Source organism: Micromys minutus (assembly GCF_963924665.1).
Source record: "Micromys minutus genome assembly, chromosome: 17".
NCBI classification, from domain to species: domain Eukaryota; kingdom Metazoa; phylum Chordata; class Mammalia; order Rodentia; family Muridae; genus Micromys; species Micromys minutus.
In genome coordinates, this window is record NC_137952.1 from 35,697,274 (window position 1) to 35,720,572 (window position 23,299).

At 41.9% G+C, this 23,299-nt stretch overlaps 2 protein-coding genes across 2 annotated transcripts in view; one reads left to right on the forward strand and one right to left on the reverse strand.

The window, feature by feature from the left end:
• Window positions 1-1,547: 1,547 nt before the first annotated feature.
• On the reverse strand, window positions 1,548-17,251 carry ZC3H8 (zinc finger CCCH-type containing 8). Its single transcript, XM_080931287.1, has 9 exons — window positions 17,122-17,251; window positions 13,680-13,773; window positions 10,265-10,499; window positions 8,331-8,464; window positions 6,771-6,893; window positions 5,796-5,909; window positions 4,867-4,974; window positions 3,881-3,922; window positions 1,548-1,963 (listed from the first exon to the last, which is right to left on the reverse strand). The coding sequence occupies exons 1-8, from the start codon at window positions 17,196-17,198 to the stop codon at window positions 3,890-3,892; spliced, it is 918 nt and encodes a 305-aa protein (XP_080787413.1). The 5' UTR covers window positions 17,199-17,251; the 3' UTR covers window positions 1,548-1,963; window positions 3,881-3,889.
• Window positions 17,252-22,775: 5,524 nt separating this feature from the next.
• Window positions 22,776-23,299, forward strand: part of ZC3H6 (zinc finger CCCH-type containing 6) — a 50,844-nt gene continuing 50,320 nt past the window's right edge. The window contains exon 1 of the mRNA XM_080931288.1: window positions 22,776-22,952. Coding sequence (XP_080787414.1) covers window positions 22,921-22,952 — 32 coding nt within the window. The 5' untranslated portion in view covers window positions 22,776-22,920. The remainder of the gene's footprint in view (window positions 22,953-23,299) is intronic.

Consider the following 23,299-nt stretch of genomic DNA (forward strand, 5'->3'; position numbering starts at 1 on the left):
GTAATGATCAGACTTCTCATAGAACACTGTAAAAACCAGACAGATGGGTGTACCTTGATCCAGGCAGATACAACACAGTGAAGGCATGGCTGAAAGGCTACATTAGGAAACAATTCCCTCTCAGGAACATGGTTAGCTGTGGGCAAGGCCAACAGAACAGACTAATTTGGAAGTGGCACAAAGACTAGTGTGAGCATACAGGGCGTATTTCAGACGGTGTCTCTGCCGAACTGACTGAAACAAAGTTAAGAGGTTTCACTGATATGCTTACTTCTTCAAAAGACCTCACTGAAAAGTGAGACAATGACAAACTTCTACTTGACTTCAGCTCCTATAAGCTCTTCTTGCCTTAAGTTAACCATTGGATGGCTCATCTTGAACTACTTCAAGTTTAAAATGATCTTCAGAGAAAATGTAACAATGCTCCTTTGCACAATTTTATTACATAAGAGTTCTCTAACAAATCCTTCGAAAGTGCCAGGTGCCTTCTGCAATTTTTATCTAGCAGCTTCTACTGCAGTCTGGTCATGGCCTTTAGCCACAGCCACGGGGGAGATTAATAGACACACCAGGCAGCTACGGGGCTCTGAACAGAGGCTTACCCTCAGACAACCTCCTGAGCTTCTAGGGATCTAGTATGATATCCTCCTTTCTTAGGTCTGATTGTTGGAGCATGAACAATTTACTTTTGATTTGGTAAGCTCCAATTACAACCAAAATAATCTAGGTTCATATTTCCAACACGATTCAGTGGGGTGCTATTTTTCCTAATAAAACAACAGTGTCATGGTATATTTAGAATCTTATCTAAATTTGGAAAATACTGTTATATGCTGTGTTCAAGACATCCTGAAACATTTATTATGTTTTTTTAAGATTTTGGGGGGTAGAATAGGGGTTATTCCGGAGGAAAAACTGGGAAAGGGGATAACATTTGAAATGTAAATAAAATATTTTTAAAAATCATTTTATGTATATGAGTGCTCTATCTACACATATAACTGCAGGCCAGAAGAGGGCATCAGATCCCAGTATAGATGGCTGTAAGAACAATGTGGTTGCTGGGAATTGAACTCAGGACCTCTGGAAGAGCAGATAGTGCTCTTAACTACTGAGCCATATCTCCAGTTTTTGATCACTGTTTATAAGTCAATGAGAAAGACATTCTTTAAAAAATATTATTTGTGTATGTGTTGCACATACATGTGAGTGCAGAAATACGTGTGTGATGACATACATGTAGAGGTCAGAGGACAGGTTTCTGAAGCTAGTTCCTTCCTTCTACCATGACATCTGGGGATCAAACTGCAGTCAAACTTGCACAGCCCACACTTTTACCCACTGAATACATCTCTCACCAGCCCAAGGTAAATACAAAGGTTAAGAGCATCAAGTATGAAAAGACCATACAAGAGATATTATCACACTTTATTTATAACAGTAATAATTAGAAACAAATATCCACCAGGAAACTGTTTTTTTTTTTTTTTTTTTTTTTTTTTTAAAAAAAAAAGATCATAGAACCACGTTCTATGCTAAACCATAAAGTGGAACTCTGAATTATTGTTAAAAACATTGTGCAAAGTATTTAATGACATGTAGGTGTGACTGATTTATTACCCCACTGTCCCCCAGCAGTTCTGCCATCATCCTTCCTAGTAGTTCTCCCATCCTCACGTAACCCCTCTCTGCCGATTTTGTGCTTGCTCAATCGTAACTCTCAACTGGAAGACACTTCTGCAACCTGGCGCTCCACAGCCCCGCTCTTCAGCATGCACGTGCTCCCTCCTGTCCAGTGCAGGATCATCCCCTCGATGAGCACTAGATCCGCCACTGTGCGTGTGAACGGGAGCTGCACACGACCACGACACAGGAAGGTGCATTAACTGAGGAACCTTATGAACTATTCCAAACCACCCGTCTTCAAAAGTCCTGATCAGGAGTCAATTTGTCCTCTACATGCCTGCAGAAGAAAACAAATGTATCAGCTTGTGAAAATTACCAACGTGATCACCTCTACCCCTCAGAAACATTAATGCAGCAGAAGAAAACAAAATTCAAAATGAGTTAAGTATTCTTCCTGGGGAAAATGGAAGGAACACCTTGAATTTAAATACAAAATATAAAGCAAAACTAAACACAAATCCAGAAAACACAGAAAAGATAAAATGACATAAAGAACAAACCCCAAACTATATTACACCTTTAATCCCAGTACTTGGGGGCAAAAGCAGGGGGATCTATGTGAGTTCTAGGCCAGCCTAGTCTACACAGCCAGTGCCAGGACAGCCAGGACTACAGAGAAAGACTCCACCTCAACCAAAAAAGGAAAAAAAAAAAAAAAAAAATACTATATTGGGCTGGAGAGATGGCTCAGAGGTTAAGAGCACTGACTATTCTTCCAGAGGTCCTGAGTTCAATTCCCAGCATCCACATGATGGCTCACCATCATCTGTACTGAGATCTGATGCCCTCTTCTGGTGTATTTGAAGATGGAGACAGTGTACTCATATAAATAAAATATATATCTTTAAAAAAATACTATATTAACAACAATAGAGTTGAATGGAAATACAACAACTCCTTTATGATCATACTTCAAAGTTCACAGATATAGAGGCTGATGAGTTGGCTCAGCAATGAAAAATCCTTGTTCTTGACTGAGGACGCAGGCTTGCTTCCTACCAACACTGCAGTTCACAACCACACGTAACTCCAGTTCCAGAGGATCTAACATCCTCCTCTGCCCTCTGTGGGCATCAGGCCTGACTGTGGTACAGACATACATTCAAGGAAAACACTTATGCACATTATAAGCAATGCAAAGCGCACAGATATGAAGATAATATTGTTAAGCTGTCACTACTACCAAAGTAATCCACATGCTCAATGGAATCACTGACATTACCATGGGAAAGGGAAGTTTCCTAAAAACTGATATACAGCATCTAAGATCCTGAATATCAAACCAACACTGGAAGACAATAAAGCATGGCAAGACCTGCCTCAAAAAAAAAAAAAAAAAAAAAAAAAAGAAAGACAGTCTACTAAATGGGGACAGATCTGAAATGCTTCACATTTATCACAAAGGAATATTTGAAGCAATGAAAAAGGACAGACAGGTGAATAAAACCTTGGAAAAGACAGTACACCGTATTACACTAACAAGGAACTTGAAGGGCGGATAGATGCCATTTTTACATCCACAAAGTTAAGAGAAAAGCCAAGTACAAAGTATTAACTAGGTTGGAACAGAAATTCTGTAGCTTACAGGAATATACAGTGTTACAAAACACTTCTACTCCCTGGTACAGACCCTGAGTAACTGCTGCAAATTAATACCAAGAAACATTTATAAAGAATTACAGTAAGAGTGTGCATTCAAAAAAGTGAAACTAATTTCAATCTCCATTACTGACACCTAATTATGATACAGTCATAGAATAAAACATTACATAAGGGTAGGTGTGATACTCCACATCTTTAATCCCAGCACTAGGGGGCAAAAACAGGTGGATCTCTGTGAATTCAATGCCAGCAAGTTCCATGCAGAGCAGCCAGCACTACAAAGAGAGATCCTATTCAAAAAACAGACAAAACTAAAGAAAGAATTAAAACACACACACACACACACACACACACACACACACACGGCAGGCAACACCCCCCTAAAAACACCAACAATAACAACAAAAAAAAAAAAAAACAAAAACACAAAAACCACATGACAGGCAAACCCAGACAGAGAAGCAACATATGTACATAATTTTATTGAGGAAAGAAGGGAAAATTACTTTGATATAGAGACAGAAAAACCTCTATTAAGGCTTTTATCCCAATTTCAAGAGATGATTCAAAGAATTAATGTTATCACTTTTACCTTTTTAGTCTATTTACAGGACTTCTTGTCAGGATCCAAAACCTAATACAGAAAAAAGAAACAATATAAAACCCTGTGTGATTTTTTTATTCATTAATACCTACTGGGTACACTGTCCTATCTTATACTTCTTTAAAATGGCTCAAAGAACATCCAACCTAACAGTATTTGGTATTACAAAAAGAAATAAAAAACAAATTTCTCATAAATAAGTATTTGGTTGATTTGTGGTTCCACGGACCTTCCCTCTTTAGAGAGGAATCCCTGCCGAGACACACCTGACTTTCTCATTTCTCTATGCTCAGGGACCTTGGCCACAGGTGACTTTAGGAGAATTTTTTATTTTTACATCTACTTAAATCTAATTTCGGAGAGAGTACTCTCAAGTAATCCATGGGAATAGAATACCAATAACTGTACCTTCACAATAACCTTTCTCATAGACTCAGAACTTCTGAAGACAAGATATCTAACCAGTCTTCAACTTAACTTAAATGTCAGTCATACTCTTGACTTCCCTTCTGCGCTGACATATGTCTCTATTTGCTTTGTCTTGATTGAAAATAGGTATTAAAAGTTGCTAACTAGAGTGAAGAGATGGCCCAGTGATCTGAGTTTGTTCCTAGGGACCCGCATCAGGAGAGAAGCAACCCCCAGAGTCTCTTCTGCCCCAGCCTACACACACACACACACACACACACACACACACACACACACACACACAGACACATATACACAAGTACAAATTTTAAATTGCTGATTTTATTGAGGAGGTTAAGACCATTCTAATTTATACTATCAATGAACATTAATCTTTCTTTCAGCAACAATAAAAATAAAAGTAACTGCTAAACCTAAGTAAACTTAAATTATCATACACTAGCCCACAAGGCTCTCTTCTTAAAGAAAAGTATCTTTTTCAAAAGTCATCCTCTGTCCAAATATGCTGTTTTTACAAAGAAGAACAAGATTACCACTGTACTTACTTTAGCCAATAGTTCCTGTGTTTCGGCAGTCAGCGGGGCATGAGAAAAATTACAGTGATCGCCCTGATAACACTTTGTTCCTGTGTGATAAAACTTGCAAGGGTATTCATGTAGCAAAGTGTTAAGGAAAATAATTTTATCCAACTGCAATGATTCGTTACTAACAACTATTCCCTCTAAATCTTTCCTACCAGTAGAATCAATGAATTTTCTATTTAAAATATGAGACAATAAAAGGTCTCCTGTCAGAAAGACAATCAGTTTTTCTGTCACATATAGTCTCATAATGGGCCACAGGTAAGTTTCACTCACAGATGAAAGGAATGTATTTTAATTACCTTGAGACGTGGTTATTATAAAATGTTCTTTGAGAATGGGGTGAAGTAAACTCAATGACAGCAGCGGGTATTACAGATCTGGTTCCTCTATGTATTAGGTTTGTTAAAGTGGAACCAATCCATATGCCATTATTATCTAGGAAGTGCAGAGTTAAATCTGAGACTTCTATAGTGTATGATTATAGAGAAACAATCTCTGTGTGCCCGATGGTGTTATCACCGTAAATGCTTCTATTTCATGATTTCATAACAAGTATGGCCATTAGAACTAAGGCTACCCTCAGGTTTAGGGAACCTAAAATATCTCTGCTTTTCTATATGAATACAGATCAAATCAGACTCTATCACAGCAGAAATTACATTTTCCTGCATCTGACCAATTCCCTTAAACCTTGCACTACCCATCAAGAGCAGTCCAGACCTATACTTTAAGAGATTTTTCTGAAAGATCCATTTAAAATCGTATACAATATAATCACTCTGATACCCAGCTGAGCTTAAATGAACACCTTTGTTAAAGCTGCAATTGTAGTTTAAAAAGTCCACATCTTTCATGCTGTATGACGAGTTCAGAGTCCTGTGGTAAAGGATATTATGTAAATACAGGCAGTTCTCTCCTTTGGCACAGTATCCTTGTACATAATACTTACACATTTCCTTTTTCTTCTCTATCTCTGCATCGTGATCAAACTTGCACTGGTCTCCCTGGTGTAGGAATAAGTAAAGTTATATCTCACAATTAGACCTTTGCGACTTAACTCTTTTTTTCCTCTCTCTCTTACAACTTTATTTTTAAAAAAGAGGAATACATATACAGATTTTTAAAGGCATTCTGGCATAACACTATATGAATATATTTTGTCAGTACTTAATTCTTTTAGAGGTTTGATAGTATGCATTGAAATCCCACTAGTTACCATAAGCATAAAGTACATGTAGGAGAGAACGTAACATGGAAACAGTTTTCTTGGTGAGTATAGATTAAGTATAATGAACTTTGGATACCAAAAATTGCTACAAGGCTATATTTGTAGCTCTTGGATTATTAGTGATTTAAGGTCCAGGTGTGCCACACTCTGAGAAGGTACTATACATTTTTTTTCCTAAGAAGGACTGAGGCTTTCTTTCTTTCTTTTTTTTTTTTTTTTTTTTTGGCCTTTGTTTTTCTTGAGCTTCATATGGCCTGTGAGTTGTTTCTGGGGTGTTGAGAGCTTTCTGGGGTTAGAATCCAATTATCAGTGACTGCATATTATGTCTGTTGCAACTTAACTCTTACTAAACTTCAAATGAGCAAGTCCAGTAAGAATCCTAACTAGCTAGGATCTAAGTACATGATTTAGTCTGTTGAACTTCTAAAAACGTTTTATTTTTCACATAAAGCATTTTTAATAAATGACCTTTTAAAACATAAAGCACTTCGCTAATTTTCAAACTAAACTTTTTCCAAGAGCAAAGTGCTTTTAAGCCTCCCAGGTATGTTTCAAGACTGTCACACAGAGACAGCAGCTCAAGAACACAGCTGCCATAACTACACTGTAGTGTGTTTTTGCTTACACACTCTCATACCTTAATACACTTCCTTTCAAGGAAGTATTTGCAAACTTGCTTCCCTTTACGTTCCACCGTGTGCTGGTTGATAAAACCTTGACTCATCCTCACGCGCGGCTGCTTCTCTTCAGGTTCGTTAGCCTATGATACAAAAATAAATAAATAGTAAGAGAAAGAGAAAATTATTTCACTGTTTTACAAACTGTTTTAAACTACGTTTGCTACATTAGAATGTCTCTCTACTAGCTGCACATGGTGACTGTCTCAGCATTCCAAGGCTGAAGCGGAGTTCAAGTTCAAGGCCAGCCTGGGCTATACAGTAAGACCCTGGCTCAAAAGAGTGTCTCTTCTAAAAGGGCCTTCAAGAGTTGAACTTTGGTACATCTGTTTATGAATGAATACTCATCAATTTCAGCAGCATTCAAGCACTGAATACCAGCACTGATAAAACTTGGTTATCTTATTGCATTTGTCCTTATTTTGTAAAAACAAATACAAGAAGACTTAAAAAATGAAAACATATTGCTTGTGATAAAAAGAATCTAAAATAGAAAGAGCTTCAGAATTATGGAAACAAAGCTGGGAATCAAAATTAACAAGAAGCAGTGGAACATCTCTAGCTCCAATGATACATTTTTATAGTTTAATATTGAAAAAGAAATAAAATCTTAAAATCTATTTTGGCACTTTAGAAACAAAAACTATTTTTAATGTGCTAACTTGTGACGGAGCTTAGACCATCTGCATGCCTAAGAAGTAAATATGGTTTTAGCAATATGGTAAGTGTAATTAAGGAGCTAATGTGCTTCCTAATCACATGCTTTGCAAGAATATCAAGTTATTAATTTATTAAGACCATAAAAGTCTCAGTTCAAATCTTTGGTTTTAAATGATTCTGCCATGAGAGTCTAAGACAGATTTAAAACTTGCTTTTCATATAGAAGGGCTGTCAATTCTGCATGAAGAATCATTTGAGTTAACACTAAGTCACGGAAGAGAGGTTAGGAAACGAAGTTCAGCCCTGGCTCGGCTGTGTGGGACAGTCAACCATCTGAGCTCTAGGTTCAGATTCTCTACTTGTAAAATATAGGAAAAGGGACTGCTTTTATATAAGTTTATTTCAATCTTTAATATTTGGTATCCCCGCCCCTTTTGATATGGGATCTCACTGTTACCCAGGAGAGTCTTGAACTCCTACTTCCATTCCCAGGCAGTTAGAACCACTAGGCATCCACAACCATGCTCAGGTAACACTTGGTATTTCTAATATTTAGCCTCCCCGAACCATTGACTCTGTGTCTAAGCTGAATGAAAAGCCTGCCATTCAGTTTAAAAGTCTTCAGAGACCAAAGGGCTGCTGCACTAGTAATTGTGGGAAATCACAGAGGCTGGAAATGGGTGCCGGCAGCCAGTGTAAGAGGGAAGGAAGCAGTGGGAGAAGGAAGACCAGAGTCGACGGCAGGTACAGGTCTCCACAGACCCTGCTATGTGGGATGTTCCCACATCACTGAGCACTCCCTAAAGCTGAAGTGAGATATAAACACCCTGAAGGTATCCTCCTACAGACAGCTCTGGTACCTTTTGTTGGAAGCCACTGTTCTTCGGCAAGGCACTTGACCCTTTGTTCCCAGGGCCAGGCCACTTTCGCTTCGTTTTCTTCTGCTTAACTTTCTTGTGACCAGCTTTACACTTTTTATTTTTTTGTTTGGCAGCTAAAAACAAGCAAGTTCATTTTTTAAAATAGCATAAAGGTATGATATCAGTTTAACCTTCAGAAATATGCCTTATAGTAATAGAGGGAAACTGAAGCTCCGTGAAGGAAAGCTGGTGTAACAACAGTGCCCTGACTTTCTAGGAGCTTTGCTATTATGAAGGGGAAAAATAGAGAGAGAGAGAGAGAGAATTCTAACATCCCAATTTCAAATACATTGTTTTTGAAAGGAAGTGTTAGATGAGAGACAAAAGCAAAAGAATTATTTATATCAATCTTGCAAGCCACAGGCCAGAATATTTTGAAGAGATCAGTAACTGACTGATGTAATTAGAATCACCACAGTTTTACAAGAGAAAAGAACTACAGAGATTTAGGATCTCATATAGTATAGATTTTTTTTTCCTTGAAAATATGCATACAGCTGCGGATGGTGGTGCATACTTGCATGCTGTCTAGCTTTTTGTCAACTTGACATGAACTATAATAATCTGCAAAGAGGCACCTCGGTGGTAAGATAACTCCATCAGACAGCCTGCAGACACGTTTGTAGGGCACGTTCTAGGTTAATGACTGGTGTGGAAGGCCCAGCTTACTGTGGGTGATGCCACCCTGCACAGGTGGACCTGCATGGTTTAAGAAAGCAGGCTGAGAAAGCCATGGGGAGCAAGGCAGTGGGCAGCATCCCTCCATGCTCTCTGCCTCGTTTCTTGCTGTGGCTTCTTTCAGTGATGGACCGTTTATTACTCAGAAGGATATAACATGATGCCATCCCTCTCCTCCTCCTCCTCAAGTTGCTGTCATGGTATTTTATCACAGCAATGTACAGCAAACTAGGACAACTGTAAGCCCAGCACTGAGGACGTTGAGGTTGGAGGGTCAGGAGTTCACAGCTAACTTCAGGTACACAGCAAGATTTAGACTACCTGGGCTAGATGAGATCCCATCTCAACATATCACAACCCCTGCCAAAAAAAAAGAAAAAGAAAGAAAAAGAGAAAACATTCCATACACACTAAGTATACCTACAGATGTACTTTGAATAGAAGAAACACTTGCAGGAAAACACAACAAAAATAAATGAAAAGCATTAAGAATCTCATTTATATCACCCCTTTAATTCCAGAACTCAGGAGGCAGAGTCAGGAGGATCTCCGAGTTCGAGGCCAGCCTGGTCTAAAAAGCAAGTTCCAAGACAGGTAGGGCTACACAGAAAAACCTACTCTCAGGGGGGGGGGGGGGGGGAGAAAAGAAAAGAATCGAATGTCACGTGCCTCCATTATCTGTGGCCAAATCCCATTTTAGCAACTTAAAATAATGCATTTTCAATTAAAAATTTTCAAATTAAAAAAAAGTTTAAAGAAATACATTTCTATACTAGGGACATGGTTCTGTGGTGGCATACTTCCTTAATACATAGGAGGCCTGGGTGATCCATCCCCAGCGCTTAAAAATATATGGACACAGCACAGGCAATCATGCAGTCAGTAAAGGGTCATATGAACAGGCACAGCTTATCTTTCACAAATGCAGAAGCCAGGGATTCAGACTTCTGATAGACAGTCTTTGAAAACTCACTACCAGCTGCCCAGTGTCTTCTAGAAAATGAGCATTTATATATATCAAGCAACCAAGTCTCGGGCTGTGTCTCACATCAAGCAAGCTCGTATGTGACATAAAGAACGGAAGTCACCTTCTCATCCTAAGATAAAGATCAGGGGATAAAACACTTGTGCAGATACAGACAACCACGGCAACTTCCGCAGATGGGACTTCAGAGATAGAACAGTGCAGCGCTTACTCTGCTCGGAAGCTTCTGCTCCTGCTTTCTTCACAGATTCCTCAGGAGGCACTGAGGACTGAGCCATGTTTGCCTTTTCTTTGGCTTGTATGTACTGTTGAAGCTCTTTGTCAAAATTGTCTTCTGACTCCTGAGCACATGTCTCATCATCGCTGTATGGTTCATAGTCCTTACTTCTTGACTGTCTACGTGGCAAACTCTTTGGTGATGTTGCAGCGCTTCCAAGGTGCTTGAACTAAGTAAAGATAAAAACTGAAATTTCAAAACTTAAGATATATAAGGAATAATGGCCATTAATTGATCATTGCTGCATTTGTATGATGGATACATGGTTTCATATAGCATTCTCTACACTCTTTTTTAAACACCTTAAGTTTTTGCAAAATTGAAAATGGTCTGGAGAAATGACTAAGTGGTCAGGAGCACATAGTACTACTCTTCCAGAGGACTCAGTTCCCAGTACCATGTCCAACACCTGTAAGTCCAGCTCCAGAAGAACCTGATGCTTCTAGCCTAGAAAAGCAAACCAGCACTCAAGTGCACACACACATGCACACAACTTAAAACATAGTATAAAATTTAAAACACACACACAAAAAACAACCAACCAACCACAAGGAGGCCAAGGAAGAAGGCTCGATTAGACAACTGTCTCCCATGCAGGCATGAGAATAAAAGCTGGGTGTGGTGGCCTCACAGGTGTTCCTAGGAGACAGAACTAGGTGAATGAAAGACAGACAGATCACTGGAGTTCACATCAGTGCACTCAAGGTTCAGAGAGAGACCTGTCTCAAAGTAGAGAACAATCAAGAGACACCCAGCATCAACCTCTGGCCTCTACACGTATGCATATACATGTACATGTATGTATACACACACATACACTGAAAACAAAATTTAAAACAAATCAACTACAATGACTTATTTACCTTCAATGATAATTTGAAGAAAGATTGTGAATTTGCACAAATGTATTTACATGTCTGTAATCTCAATACGAGCGAAGGCAGGAAGATCCAAAGTTCAAGGTGAGGCTCAATTACACAGCTCAAGGCCAACCTGAATTACACAAAATCCTGTCTTAAAAATATTTCTGTAAGCTTTGGTTACTAAGATGTCTGTACTTAGCAGCATGGGTATATTAATTATATAATTATGATAAAATACATATAATGCATTTTAGACATAAAGTTGTTTTGTTTTTTTCATTTTACCAAGACAGGCTCTTGCCATAAAGCTCACCCTAGCCTAAAACTCAGAGCAGGCCTCCCACCCCAACCTCTATAGGAGGAACCACTGCAGCCCTTCCCTTTAGCCACCTGGCTTTATAAAGTAAGCTTTACTGGAAACCACTCGTGCCCATTTTTTTATAACTGTTTCTGCTGTGCTTAGTTGTAACAAGACTACAGCCCACAAAGTCATCAGGTCTACTAAAATGCTTTACAAAGAAGCTGGTCTCCTCCTATCACCAGACTGTGGTGAGGTATAACAGATGTAAGGCTGAAAAGAAAAACTATGGGACACTTGAGGGTTCTGTACACAAAGAGCTTGTCTTACAAGTACAGGACTCGAGTTTAAGCTGTAGAACCCAGGACATAAGAGACAGGAGAATTCTTGGAGCTCACCTGCTAGCAAGACTAGCTCACTTGGTGAGTTCCAGGTAAGAGACACTATCTCAATAAATAATTACACACACACACACACACACACACACACACACCAGACACCAGACACAAAATAAGGTGAATAACAAAAACCCCATAGATTTAAACCTCATCGAAGGAATAGATGTGAAAATCCAGAAGGAAAGATGTGACCAGGTTAAGTAACAGTAAGATTCTGAAAATACAGCTGCAAATGGGGCAAGACTGAGATGTCATGGCATCTTCCTCAGGTGAAGCAACAGCGTCTCTCTCATCCACAGTGTGGGAATAAAAACTACACAAGGGCAACACTGCTCATGAGGGAAGACGCTGCGGCTCCTCTCCCCGGGGGACACAGAGCGCATGTGCAGGATGCAAGTGGAAGAAGTGAGAGCAGTGCTGAAGAAAGCAAGCCCAGAGCCTCCTGACAATCAGACGTCCTGTGTTCAGATAATGACTACTGAGCTGCAACAGAAATGAGGGAGCACACGCTAGATTTAACAATTTTAAACTGTATCCTTAGGGATGACCACACAAGCAGCAAGACTGTAAAGAGCAAGGAAGCGATCAGTAAACGAGTTAGAGCTGCTCATGTCAGGGCTAACAGTAATACTTTGTCTTGACTTGCAGAGCTTACCTGAGTATCCTAAGTTAGTCCTAACCCTACAGATATTTGTATTAGTGACCGAAGAGCCTGGGTTCAAGCAACTCTGCTTGGGGATAACCTGGGTGTCCATCTCTTCATATAACCTTCTTGGAAATTAAGATTTAAGATGCTACCTGCCTATCTGCTGGGGCATAATACAGAGATTATGAACTGCAGGCATGAAGGAGTGAGGCCTGTGGGACTACACCTGTGGGATAATAAACTGCAGTTTCTGGATGTGAGTCTCAGTTCTTTTCCATGGCATCTACACGTGCAAAGGCAGTACTGATGTGGTAGCTCAGAGCCTTTTCAGGATATGAAGGTGCGCCACCTGAATCATCTCTCCTGCATCTTTTTATAAAGCCAATTTGTGCCTTACAAGATTCACTGACAATATGAACATATTCTTATGAAATAAGTTAATATTTACAGCCTCCCCAAAAATCTTTACAAAGAACGAGGAGCAGTTATTGACTTTGTGATGGGCTGAACTCGAGTCTCCCCTGACTCTAAGTTCTTATGCATATGCCTTAATCCATTTCAGAGTACAGCCTATTTGGAAATCAGGCCATGGCAGATGAGGTGAAGATGTTTACCAGAGTCATGGAAAAACCAAAAAGCATCAGAGAGGTCTGGAACAGATCTTTCCTCACACATCCCAGAAAGAACAGCCCTGCCAACACCTTGCTCTCAGACTCAATTCCAGCCCAAGAACTGCAGGATCATGTATTTGCGTTGTTCTGACTGCCATGTTGTGTATGGCAGCCCCAACTCACTAATCTGGGTTTTCAGTCAGTAATCACTAAGGCTGATTGAGCTAGTGAATCAGACCTTAAATTTTACATCTAAGTTGACAGGAAAGAAGCTTTCAAAGAGTATATAGTCCATTTCAGGAGCAGGAAAACTGATCTTGTTACAATACTGGCAATATTCTCCAGACAATACAATATTCTCCATCTGATGGTGTGAGGAGTTCATGTTGAAAGACAAGCAAGTCACTGAAAGATGACTGAGTTTCCCTGACGTAAGTCACCAGGCCCTGCATCTGAACACAGAGGGACAAACAGGACCCCTCACGCTCTCACAGCCACCCAGCCGTCTGTTCGACAGGCCAGCCGAACCGTACCTTCTTGGGAATTTGCTCACAGTTCCGCTTTACTTTCCATTTGACTTTCTCTCTGGGTGCTTCTTCAACTTCAGGACCACCTATTTCATCAACTCTGCAGCAAAAATACCAAATAACACAAAAGGGTTTATTGTACAGCATTAAAAGTCATCACTCGGGTTGTCTTAAATCTGAAATTCAAAGTCTACTCTGAAGACTCTGTAACAATAACATAATAAAAACAGCACCGTGGGCCAGGTATGATGGTGCTGTCCAGTAATCCCAACACCCAGGAAGCAGAGGCCAGCGGATCTCTCTGTGACTTCAAGGCCAGGATAGCATAGTATAACACAGCAAGTTCTAGGCCAGCCAGAGCTACACAGTGAGACTGTCTCAAGATAACAATGATGTTGACCAATAGATGTTAATATGTTTGTGAATAACCTGTAAAACTGAAACTCAGTATTATACAATCTCAATGCTTAAGAAGTAGCGTGTACATACATCACCAGTCATTCTTAGTCCAGTCACTCAATACATGCTAAGTATTCACCACACGCCAGGCTGTGGCTCATGTCACGAGGTACATCACGGAAAAGAACGGGCTGTTCCCCTGCCTTCTGAGAGCTTCCTATCTTCTTGGGAGAAAATTAATACAGGTACACATATAAGGAACACTTAAGTTAGATTTGGGGTTTTCGAAACAAAAGATATGGAAGAGGAGTGTAAAAGAGAAGGGTGTGTCAGGTGCAACGCAGGATGCCTTCAGAGGTTAGAAGACACACAAGCAAACGTGAAGATGAAGAACTCAGGCATGAGAGGTTGACCGTACACAGATACTGTATGAGGTGACTCCTGAGCAGTCTAACATGGTGGTTCTCAACCTGTGGGTCTTTGGGGGGGGGTTGGATGACCCTTTCATAGGGGTCACATATCAGAAATGTACATTATAATTCATAAGAGCAGCAAAATTAGTTATAAAGTAGCAACAACAATAGTTTATTGTTGAGGGTCACCACAACATGAGGAACTGTAGTAAAGGTTCCCAGAACTAGGAAGGTTGAGAACCGCTGTTCTAGCAGAACTCAAAATAAACCCAAGATGAAGGGATAGGAAATATCAGTTGGGAGGGCTGTGCCTTAAACCACGGGCTGTGATTCTACCGTCCCCATCTACTTCTACTAGGAACCGTGATCCTCAGCCCTATCCCATGGCCAGTAAGCCAGCTCCAGCAACACTGAGCTGCCTGTTTCTTCTTTCCCTGTTACTGCAACTTAAAAAAAAAAGAAGAGGTCTCACAACGTAGACCAGGCTGGCTTCAAATTCAGAGATCCACCAGTGACTGCGTCCCCAGTACTGGGATTAAAGTGTGCCCCCATTCCCTATTGCGACTTCTTAATCTTCTTGATTGGCCCCTCATCTTCGCAGCTCTCAACAAAGCCAGTCCTCACCTTTCTTTTTTCTACACTTTCATTCTCGGTGAAGTCTTTCAGTTTTCTGGCTTCTACTACCATCTATATACAGCTAATTCCAATATCCTAGTAGCCAATTCCCTGCCCCTAACAACCCAACAGCCAACTTCCCATTCAACTGATTTACCTGGATACCCACCACCAAAACCACCGTTCAGTAAGACTTTAACTACCTTTTTTACAATACTATTCTTATTATTCCACAAATACTTCCTAACTCCTCACTCAAGTTTACATTTCCCCATGGCTGTCATTATCATCTGAAATACTATGTATCTGTGGCCCATTCTCAATAATATATAATTCATGACCACTAGTATTTTTCTGTATTTTGTTTATTTACTGTTCTATCACCATGGCCTAGTATGATGTATCTTTTGTCAACAGGTTGTTTTAAATAAATGGATATTCCTATCAGGTACAAAGTCACCCCTGTTTCAAGTTGAAGAAATGGCTTAGTAGTTAAGGGCACTGGCTGCTTTTCCAGAGGACCTGGCTTGATTCCCATCGCCTATATGGTGGCTAACAACCACCTCTTCTGGCCTCCAAGGACAATGGACATACCTGATAGAGACAGAACATTCATACATGTAAAATAAAAATAATTTAAACCAAAAAAAGGTTTTAATGCACTGAAAAAAAGTCTACAGGCAAAAATCAAAAGATAAACTGAAAGAAAAATACAGAAATCTAAAGTCTTGGAAAAGACCTAAAGGCAAAGTGAAAAGCAGGTCTGTGAATAAACACATTACTTCCTGACCATTGTTTGCCTAGCTTTTGGTCAATCCAAGTGTCTCTTACATATTTCAGCCAAACTTTACGGGTATACTGTTTAATATACGCTCAAACTGTTAACTCTCTTTTTAAAACTCTTACTCAACTCTCAGACATGTTAAAAATTTCAATTCATTTCTTTTGCTGTTCTTACATGTTATCACCTGCAAGTAATTGGTGTCAATTTCTCCACAGTATCAACAGGACTTAATTTCTATAAGTAATTCTGCTTTAGAAGCTGGGTGAAGAATTCACATGTAATGAAGTAACCCAACCTGAGCACCTTAACCCTACGTCTGTTATTCACTACGCAATGTTGAAGGGTGACTATGCCTCAGTTTCCTCATCTATAAGTCGAGAAAATCACTTCTTAAGGTTGATGTGAGGACTAAAAATTCCACAGTAAGTACACAGTAAAGCTCTTGATGGTAGCCCAATTAGGGTAATAGGTATTTGAGAATGAGCAGTGAAAACACACACACACACACACACACACACTCCCTTCCCCTCGAGACAGGGTTTCCACTATGTAGCTGAGGCTGGCTTGGAACCTGCTATATAGACCAAATAATCCCAGACTCTCAAGATCTGCCCGCCTCTGCCTTTCAAATACTGAGATTAACAGGCCCAGCTCAACACTGGAAATGTATCTTAATGAGGGTGGAAAAAAACTCGTAAAGGATATGAGTCAAGGGTTCCACTGAGGGAAGAGAGAACATAGAAGACAAGGGTTTAGGAGAGATGGGGTTTGAGGGCGCTAATAACTCAAAAAACTAAAAAGTGAATGGGTATCTGCGCAGAAATCCTGCACTCTGCACTAAGTAGAGATTAACAGCATGCTTTTCCAATTTAACAGAAATACTAAGCCGAAATGGTGCTTGCTGCTTTATTCTGGGATTTCTGGTTCAGGATCACTGGCAGGGCAGTCAACTCTCAAGAGCCAGAGGTGCAGGCAGGGCCGCCTCGGGAGTGACAGCAAACACGTTAAGCACACGTGCAAGGAAAGCAGCCGGCCCCTGTGGGCAGATCCAAGGCCAGAGCCTCCTCCCGCCGCCCGGCCACTGCCCTCGCCCGCAGTCCCTACTCCGACTTCCACCCCACTTGCCCTCGCGACCTCCGGTCCCGGCCCACGCGCCAGCCCAGGCTGGTGGGCTTCCAGGAGCGAGGGGGCGGAGCCCAGACGGTGTCCCTGCAAAGGACCAGAACGTGTGGATCACCTTTCCTCGGGGTCGGCGGCCGGTTTTTTGCCGAGGGCCGGATTGGGGGGCTTTGAAAAAAGATTTTCAAAATCCATAACTCAGACGGGGACCGTCCCTCTCCACGCCGAGCAGGTACTGAACAACCACCTGAGCCGGGGCTAAGGAACCTAGAGCCGCGCCAAGGACCGCAGGCTCCGCCCCGCGCACGCGCACGCGCTCGGGCTGCTTGGGCGCGACTCCGCGCAAGACCAGGCCTGCCCTACCACGCACGCGCAGTTCTCACTAGGGCGCTTTCAGTGCCTGCGCTGCGCTGCGCTGCACACGCGCACGCGCAACTCTCTTGACTTGCTATTCCCGTTTGCCTACCATAGTGCCGCAATCAAATACCATCAAAAGTCATCTTTAGGATTCTTTTTTTATGTGTACGAGAGAGAGGGGGAGAGAGAAAGGTCAGCTTTGGCTACATAGGAAGTTGGAGGCCAGCCTGAGGTATATGAAACCCTATCTCAAAACATCACACACGTACTCAAATGAACCAGTACAATAAATGAAGCAACCAGACTCAAAAGGACAGATGTCTACAATATTCTAATTTATAGAGATAGATGCTGAAGAGTGGTTACAGTTTCTGTTCGGGGTGGTGGAAAAATCTGGAAACCAGTAATAGTTGACTGGTGCACAGTTATCTGGGTGTGACTGGCTTGTGTGGTTCAAAATGTCAAGTTTTATGACAGTTTAAAAAGTGAGAGAAAAGGAAGTGCCTGACATGATGAGTGAGTACGACAGCCTCTTGAAGACTTTGCCCCAGCGTTTCTCACCGTTGTGGGAGTCAGGGGTATAAACGGGGGTTGACGCTTTGCATGGGCCCTTGTGATGCCCCGGAAAACCGTTGACTTTCCCTTTCGACCTCAACACAGCTGTCACTGGGATTGGACTATTTGCGGTGGAGGACTGTGTATTACAATGAACAGATAGATATTAAGCGGTTTCTACCGCTAGATGGCGATAGGACCTGCTCCCAACATCAAAAAATCACAGGCTAAGGGGATGGAGAGATGGCTCACAGATTAAGAGCACTGACTGATTCTAGAGGTCCTGAGTTCAATTCCCAGCTACCACAGGATGACTCACAACCATCTCTAATGGTATCCGATTCTGTCTTCTGGTGTGTCTGAAGAGAGCAACAGTGTACTCACATACACAAAATAAATAAATCTAAAACAAACAAAAAATCACAGGCTGAGAAGACAAAGATTGAGGAAGGGCAAAAATAAAAAGATAAATATCTTTTCAAAAAGCCTAAAACTTTGCCAGAATCAACGAAACATATCAATTTATAACTTTATACAGTTGTCGAAGACAACGTACCAGCTGTGGCAAGCCAAAATTACTCTGTAAGAAAACTGGAGGGAGAGGGGCTAGAGGAGAACTGTTCCTAGTCAAAGGGCACTGGATTTAGAGTAATCAATTTCCAAAGCAGGAAGGCTTCTATTAAAGGCTATGACAGTCTTTCATAAATACAGGTTAGGAAGGGAAGACTGGTGGGTGATGGACACCCATTATTGAGTTATCCCAGCCACACAATGAGGTCAAATAAAAAGGTGTCTAGAAAGAAGAACAATTTCTTAGGCAGGGTAGGGGCTAAATAATCTTGTGTTCTATGACAAAACAATAACCACCACTACCACCAGCAACAATGCTGTGCCCCAAGGGCTACTCACCAGCCAACAAACGCATCAAGATCAACTTAGGACAAGGGGACAAAGGGCAGAGGGGGAAAAAAGGTATAAAAATACCAACCATAAGCACATGGCCATTAATAAAAATTATTAGACTAGGAACATGTGTGTGTGTGTGTGTGTGTGTGTGTGTGTGTAACATTGTGTATTGTGTAATGATGCTTTAATCAGTGATAGACTTCGTGACTGACTGGTCCCATAGGCTTAGAATGAAGTTGAAAAACCCTGTCACCTATGTGATGTTGCAGCTGTGGTAGCATCACTGTAGACACATTACTCCTGAGTGGTGATGCTGACATGAAAAATAAGCGATGGTGCAGCTAACTGTACAAAAGCATAGCACGGGCAGTCATGTATGCAACACGGCACTTCAGGATGAGAAGGCCATGCTATGCTCTGAATCAGTAAGACCACATCAAGAACGCAAAAAGCAAATGGAACATAACAGAATCTGTGAGATGCTGCTGAAGTAGGGCTTATAGAAACTTCAGATACTTAAAAACAGAAAAGAAGATTGCAAGTACTAACCCAAGCTGCAGCCTTAAGAAATTAAAAAAAGAAGGCGAGGCATGGTGCATACACCTTTAGCCCCAGCACTTGGGAGGCAGAGGCAAGCAAATCTGTGTGAGTTAGAGAGATTCTATTCTATTCTATAGAGTGAGTTCCAGGTCATCCACTGCTACAAAGAGAAACCTTGTCCCATGTACCCCTGCTACCTCCCTCTGCCCCCCACCAAAAGAAAAAGAAACAAACAGAATGAAAGAAATATTAAAGGATAAAGCTAGTAAAAGTTAACAAAACAAGAATAAAGAAAACCACAAACACTTTGAAAAGTTAATAGAAGCAAAAAATATCTACCAAAACTAAAACAATAAAAGAGGATTTTACTGACTTCACAAACAACACAGAGGTCGTCCAGTCCACAGGACAGCTCTATGCACTTGAACTTTCCAACCACAAACAGTGGGAGCTCCTGGATACTCTGATGCTGCAGGGTTAGATTGGCTCAGTTGTAGAGCACTGTTCAACTCTCCTGAAGCCTCGGTCCAAATATACAGCAAGGGAACAAATAATTCAAAACCTCAGAAACTCTCTGCACTGGAAATAAGAAATCACAAGGCCAAAATGGTTTACTGTGGGTAAATTGTTAAAAAATTACTTCTACGTGCTATATACTTGCATACAGAAAATATAAAAGGGAGCACTCCCAAGTTATATTTATGAGGTCAGCATTAGTAATAAAATTTAAAACCCAACAAATTTATTAAATATATAACATAGTTTTGTCATGTTGCTTCTTGGTTTGTTTTTTTTTGTTTTGTTTAGTTAGTTTTGTTTGAGTTTTTTGTTTGTTTCTAATCTTTTGCTCTTGACTCCCAGATGCAGCCAATGATAGAAGGGCAGAATCTGGAGGGAGGGAGAGATCTCTACATTATCTCTTGCAAAGCCTTGCTTTAGCAATGGCTGCTTACCTTTTAATATTGATTGACTGATTTCCTGCTTTAAGGAATTGAACCAAAGCTTTATACATATTAGACATCCATTCTATACCTATACCCCAAGTCCAAACTTTAAAATTTTTAGTTAAAAAATATTTTTGAGTCAAGGTAAGATAAGGGCATGTAAGGGTTATGTGTCCCTTCCCATGAAGGGACAACCCTGTGTGTCTAATATTCCTGGTTTCTACCTCTGTGCTTCCCACACACTAGTACTGGAAATTTCAGTCCAGGAATAATGAGGGCCTGGAATCCAAGGACTAGACTGGGAAAAACAAACAAACACAAAACACCCAAAGTCTTGGGTTGGAAGTTTAGCTTTTGGTAGAGCATAGGTTAAATGTGTGCAAGGTTCTGGGACAATTTCCAATTCCAAACTATAAGTTTTTTTTTTTTTTTTTTTTAATGAGCCACCTCTGCTCAGGTGGAGAAAAAAAAACAGACTAAGGAGGAAGGCAGGACTTATATAGGATTTTTTAGGGGACGGACCTTTCCAGTTTTCCGGGCTGAGGGTTGTTGGGATTTCAAGTCCAGAGTTTGGGGGAGTTCAGGGATTGGCTAATTTTTCTGTTCAGAGATTTGTGGGGTTTCATGATCAGGGACTGACACTGACTTCTGTGACAAGCTTGGGGATTAGTGAGATTTCCTTTTCAGGAAATTTCCCCCCCTTGTAGGGCAGTTCCTGGTCACTCTCACATCACTGGTTGGGAAGGACTGTTGTAGCCCTTAGAAAATGACCTGTAGGGAGGTTAGGGAAATCTGGGGGGGCTGGGCCTGGCTGCTTTGAGCTCACCAGACTGCAGCTTTCCTGCCTTGAGAGTTTACAAGTATACAAAGTTTACAAATAGAGGACACCATTTTAATAAAAAAGCAATTAACGTTCCCTGCGGCTACAGTTCCAAGTGTGTCAGTATTTTAATTTTGCCTGGAGGCAACATTTTAAAAGTTATTTTTCAAAGAGTAAGCTAATGCCTAGAATTTATTTTGGTGTGCATTTCAACTTTCAAACGAATTTGGAGACAGCAAATACTCAAATGTGTACTGTTCAAAGATTTTCTTTTTAATTAGAAAAAAATTAAATTCAAATCCTAAGTCCCTATTTTAATGTCTAAGCAGAAAATACAGTTGTGAAGAGCAGCTGTTACACCTCAAAAGCCTTTGGTTAAATTCAGCTATTCATCGTCCTTAGTAAAATGGTTCATTAAATGAAGAGGCTTGACATTTTAGTTCCAAAAACTAATATCGCTTTTCTAGATAAAATAGATGTGCCTTTTGAAAGTTTCCTACAAACCCTGGGCCGCCGCCTGAAGAACTATCAGGGTTGAAGTCTTGTCAACAGCTACGTTCAACTAAAAAGCTGACTTTTCTCTTTTCAAATTTATCTAATCGCAATAGCTCTTTGAATGCTCGTAATTTACACATCAGAACACTCAAAAGACAAAAGACATCCGGTATTTAGGAAGATTGGACACTTAAGCTCATCATTTTAATAAAGAAGCAATTAACTTTCCTTCAGAACTAAGTATACATTACTCATCATTTCAAGATTATTTCTGAAGGACACGGACATACAAAAAAATGCAGTCTTGTTCTTACTTAAATACTCGAATGCATTCCACATCTAAGACGCGAATAGACACAAAACCATATTTTAATGACCTCAATAGCTATTTTTAATCGTCAAGTGATGATTGGGTGAATTTAGTATTATCAGAAAAAGTCGCATGCCAAGCAGTCCTCCTTACACTATGAAGACAGATGAAAGGTTTTCTTTTTTACAAAGATAACCTCCCTGAGTTCCTTTGTAGCGCAGTAACGGTGGCGGGGTGGAGGAGGACAGTGTGATGTGACCGGAACTCCAAAGACATAGACGACGAGACTCGCAGGGACATCGAGAAATGGGCACAGAGGGCCTACTGGACACTGCAGGCCTGGCGGGGTGGCCTGCCCCGCCTGATATAACTCGGAGCGCCACCGGACCGCATCCCTGGCTTCGCAGTCACCAGGTTGCTGCCTCCGCAGCAAGGCGGCGTGCCGCAGCGTGCGCATTAAAAGCCCGCCCTTGGAGGTGATTGACATCAGTTTCCTCCAATGGCCAAAGCTCTGAGCCACAGCGGGCTGGGAGAGGGACGCGGCTCGCGGAGGAATCTCACTTGCCCTTTAGTCCCAGGCAAGGTATTGCGGCCGGCGCCATTTTCTGAGCCGCCTGTTTCGGGTGCCGCCATGTTGGTGAGGAGAAATCACCGTTACGGCCACTGTCCAAATCCCCGCGTCGCTGCACGCCGCCCGCCGGCTCCCACGCCTCTGCCTCCGGCGGCGAATACAGACTAGAGCGGCAGCGCCGGCAGCGCGGGGCCGTTGCCCCAGTCTTTGCAGTTAGAGCCCCATCTCTCTGGCGTGGTTGTTAATAGACTGGAAAGTCTGTGTCTGTGTCGCTCACTAGTAACCGTGAGTTTTTACCACTTCGTCACCTGTCGGCGGCGGCCGGGAACAGGTGCCCGCAGGCGGCGCAGGGGTCCTCCCCGCGCCCCGCCGCCGGCCTCCAGACCTGCCCTCCAGCCCCGCCCCGTTCTTGACCAAACATGACAGACTCTGAACATGCAGGGCACGACAGGTCGGGAACCCTTCTTGTCTGTCTTTCTGTCGGATGAGAGGAGGGGTCGGGGCGGCGGGAGCGGGCCGGGGCCGGGCGCCTCCTGCATGACTTAGACGTCTCTGTGTGGCTCCATCGGTTCCGCGACGCGCACCTTCGTCCACCGCTGCTGGCTGCCGGCCGCGGGGGGGAGGCCGACCCGGCCTCGCCCGCCTCCCGGAGCCGGGGTCGCCGCTCGCCGCCCCGCCCCCGCCGGGCACGTGCGAACCCCCCGCCCCCGGCCGGGCTCCGTCGTCGGCGCTGCGCGGGCGGCTGCGGCGACTGCTCGCCCGGCCAGTGACCTGCGTCGGCGGCCCCGTGGGGACCGG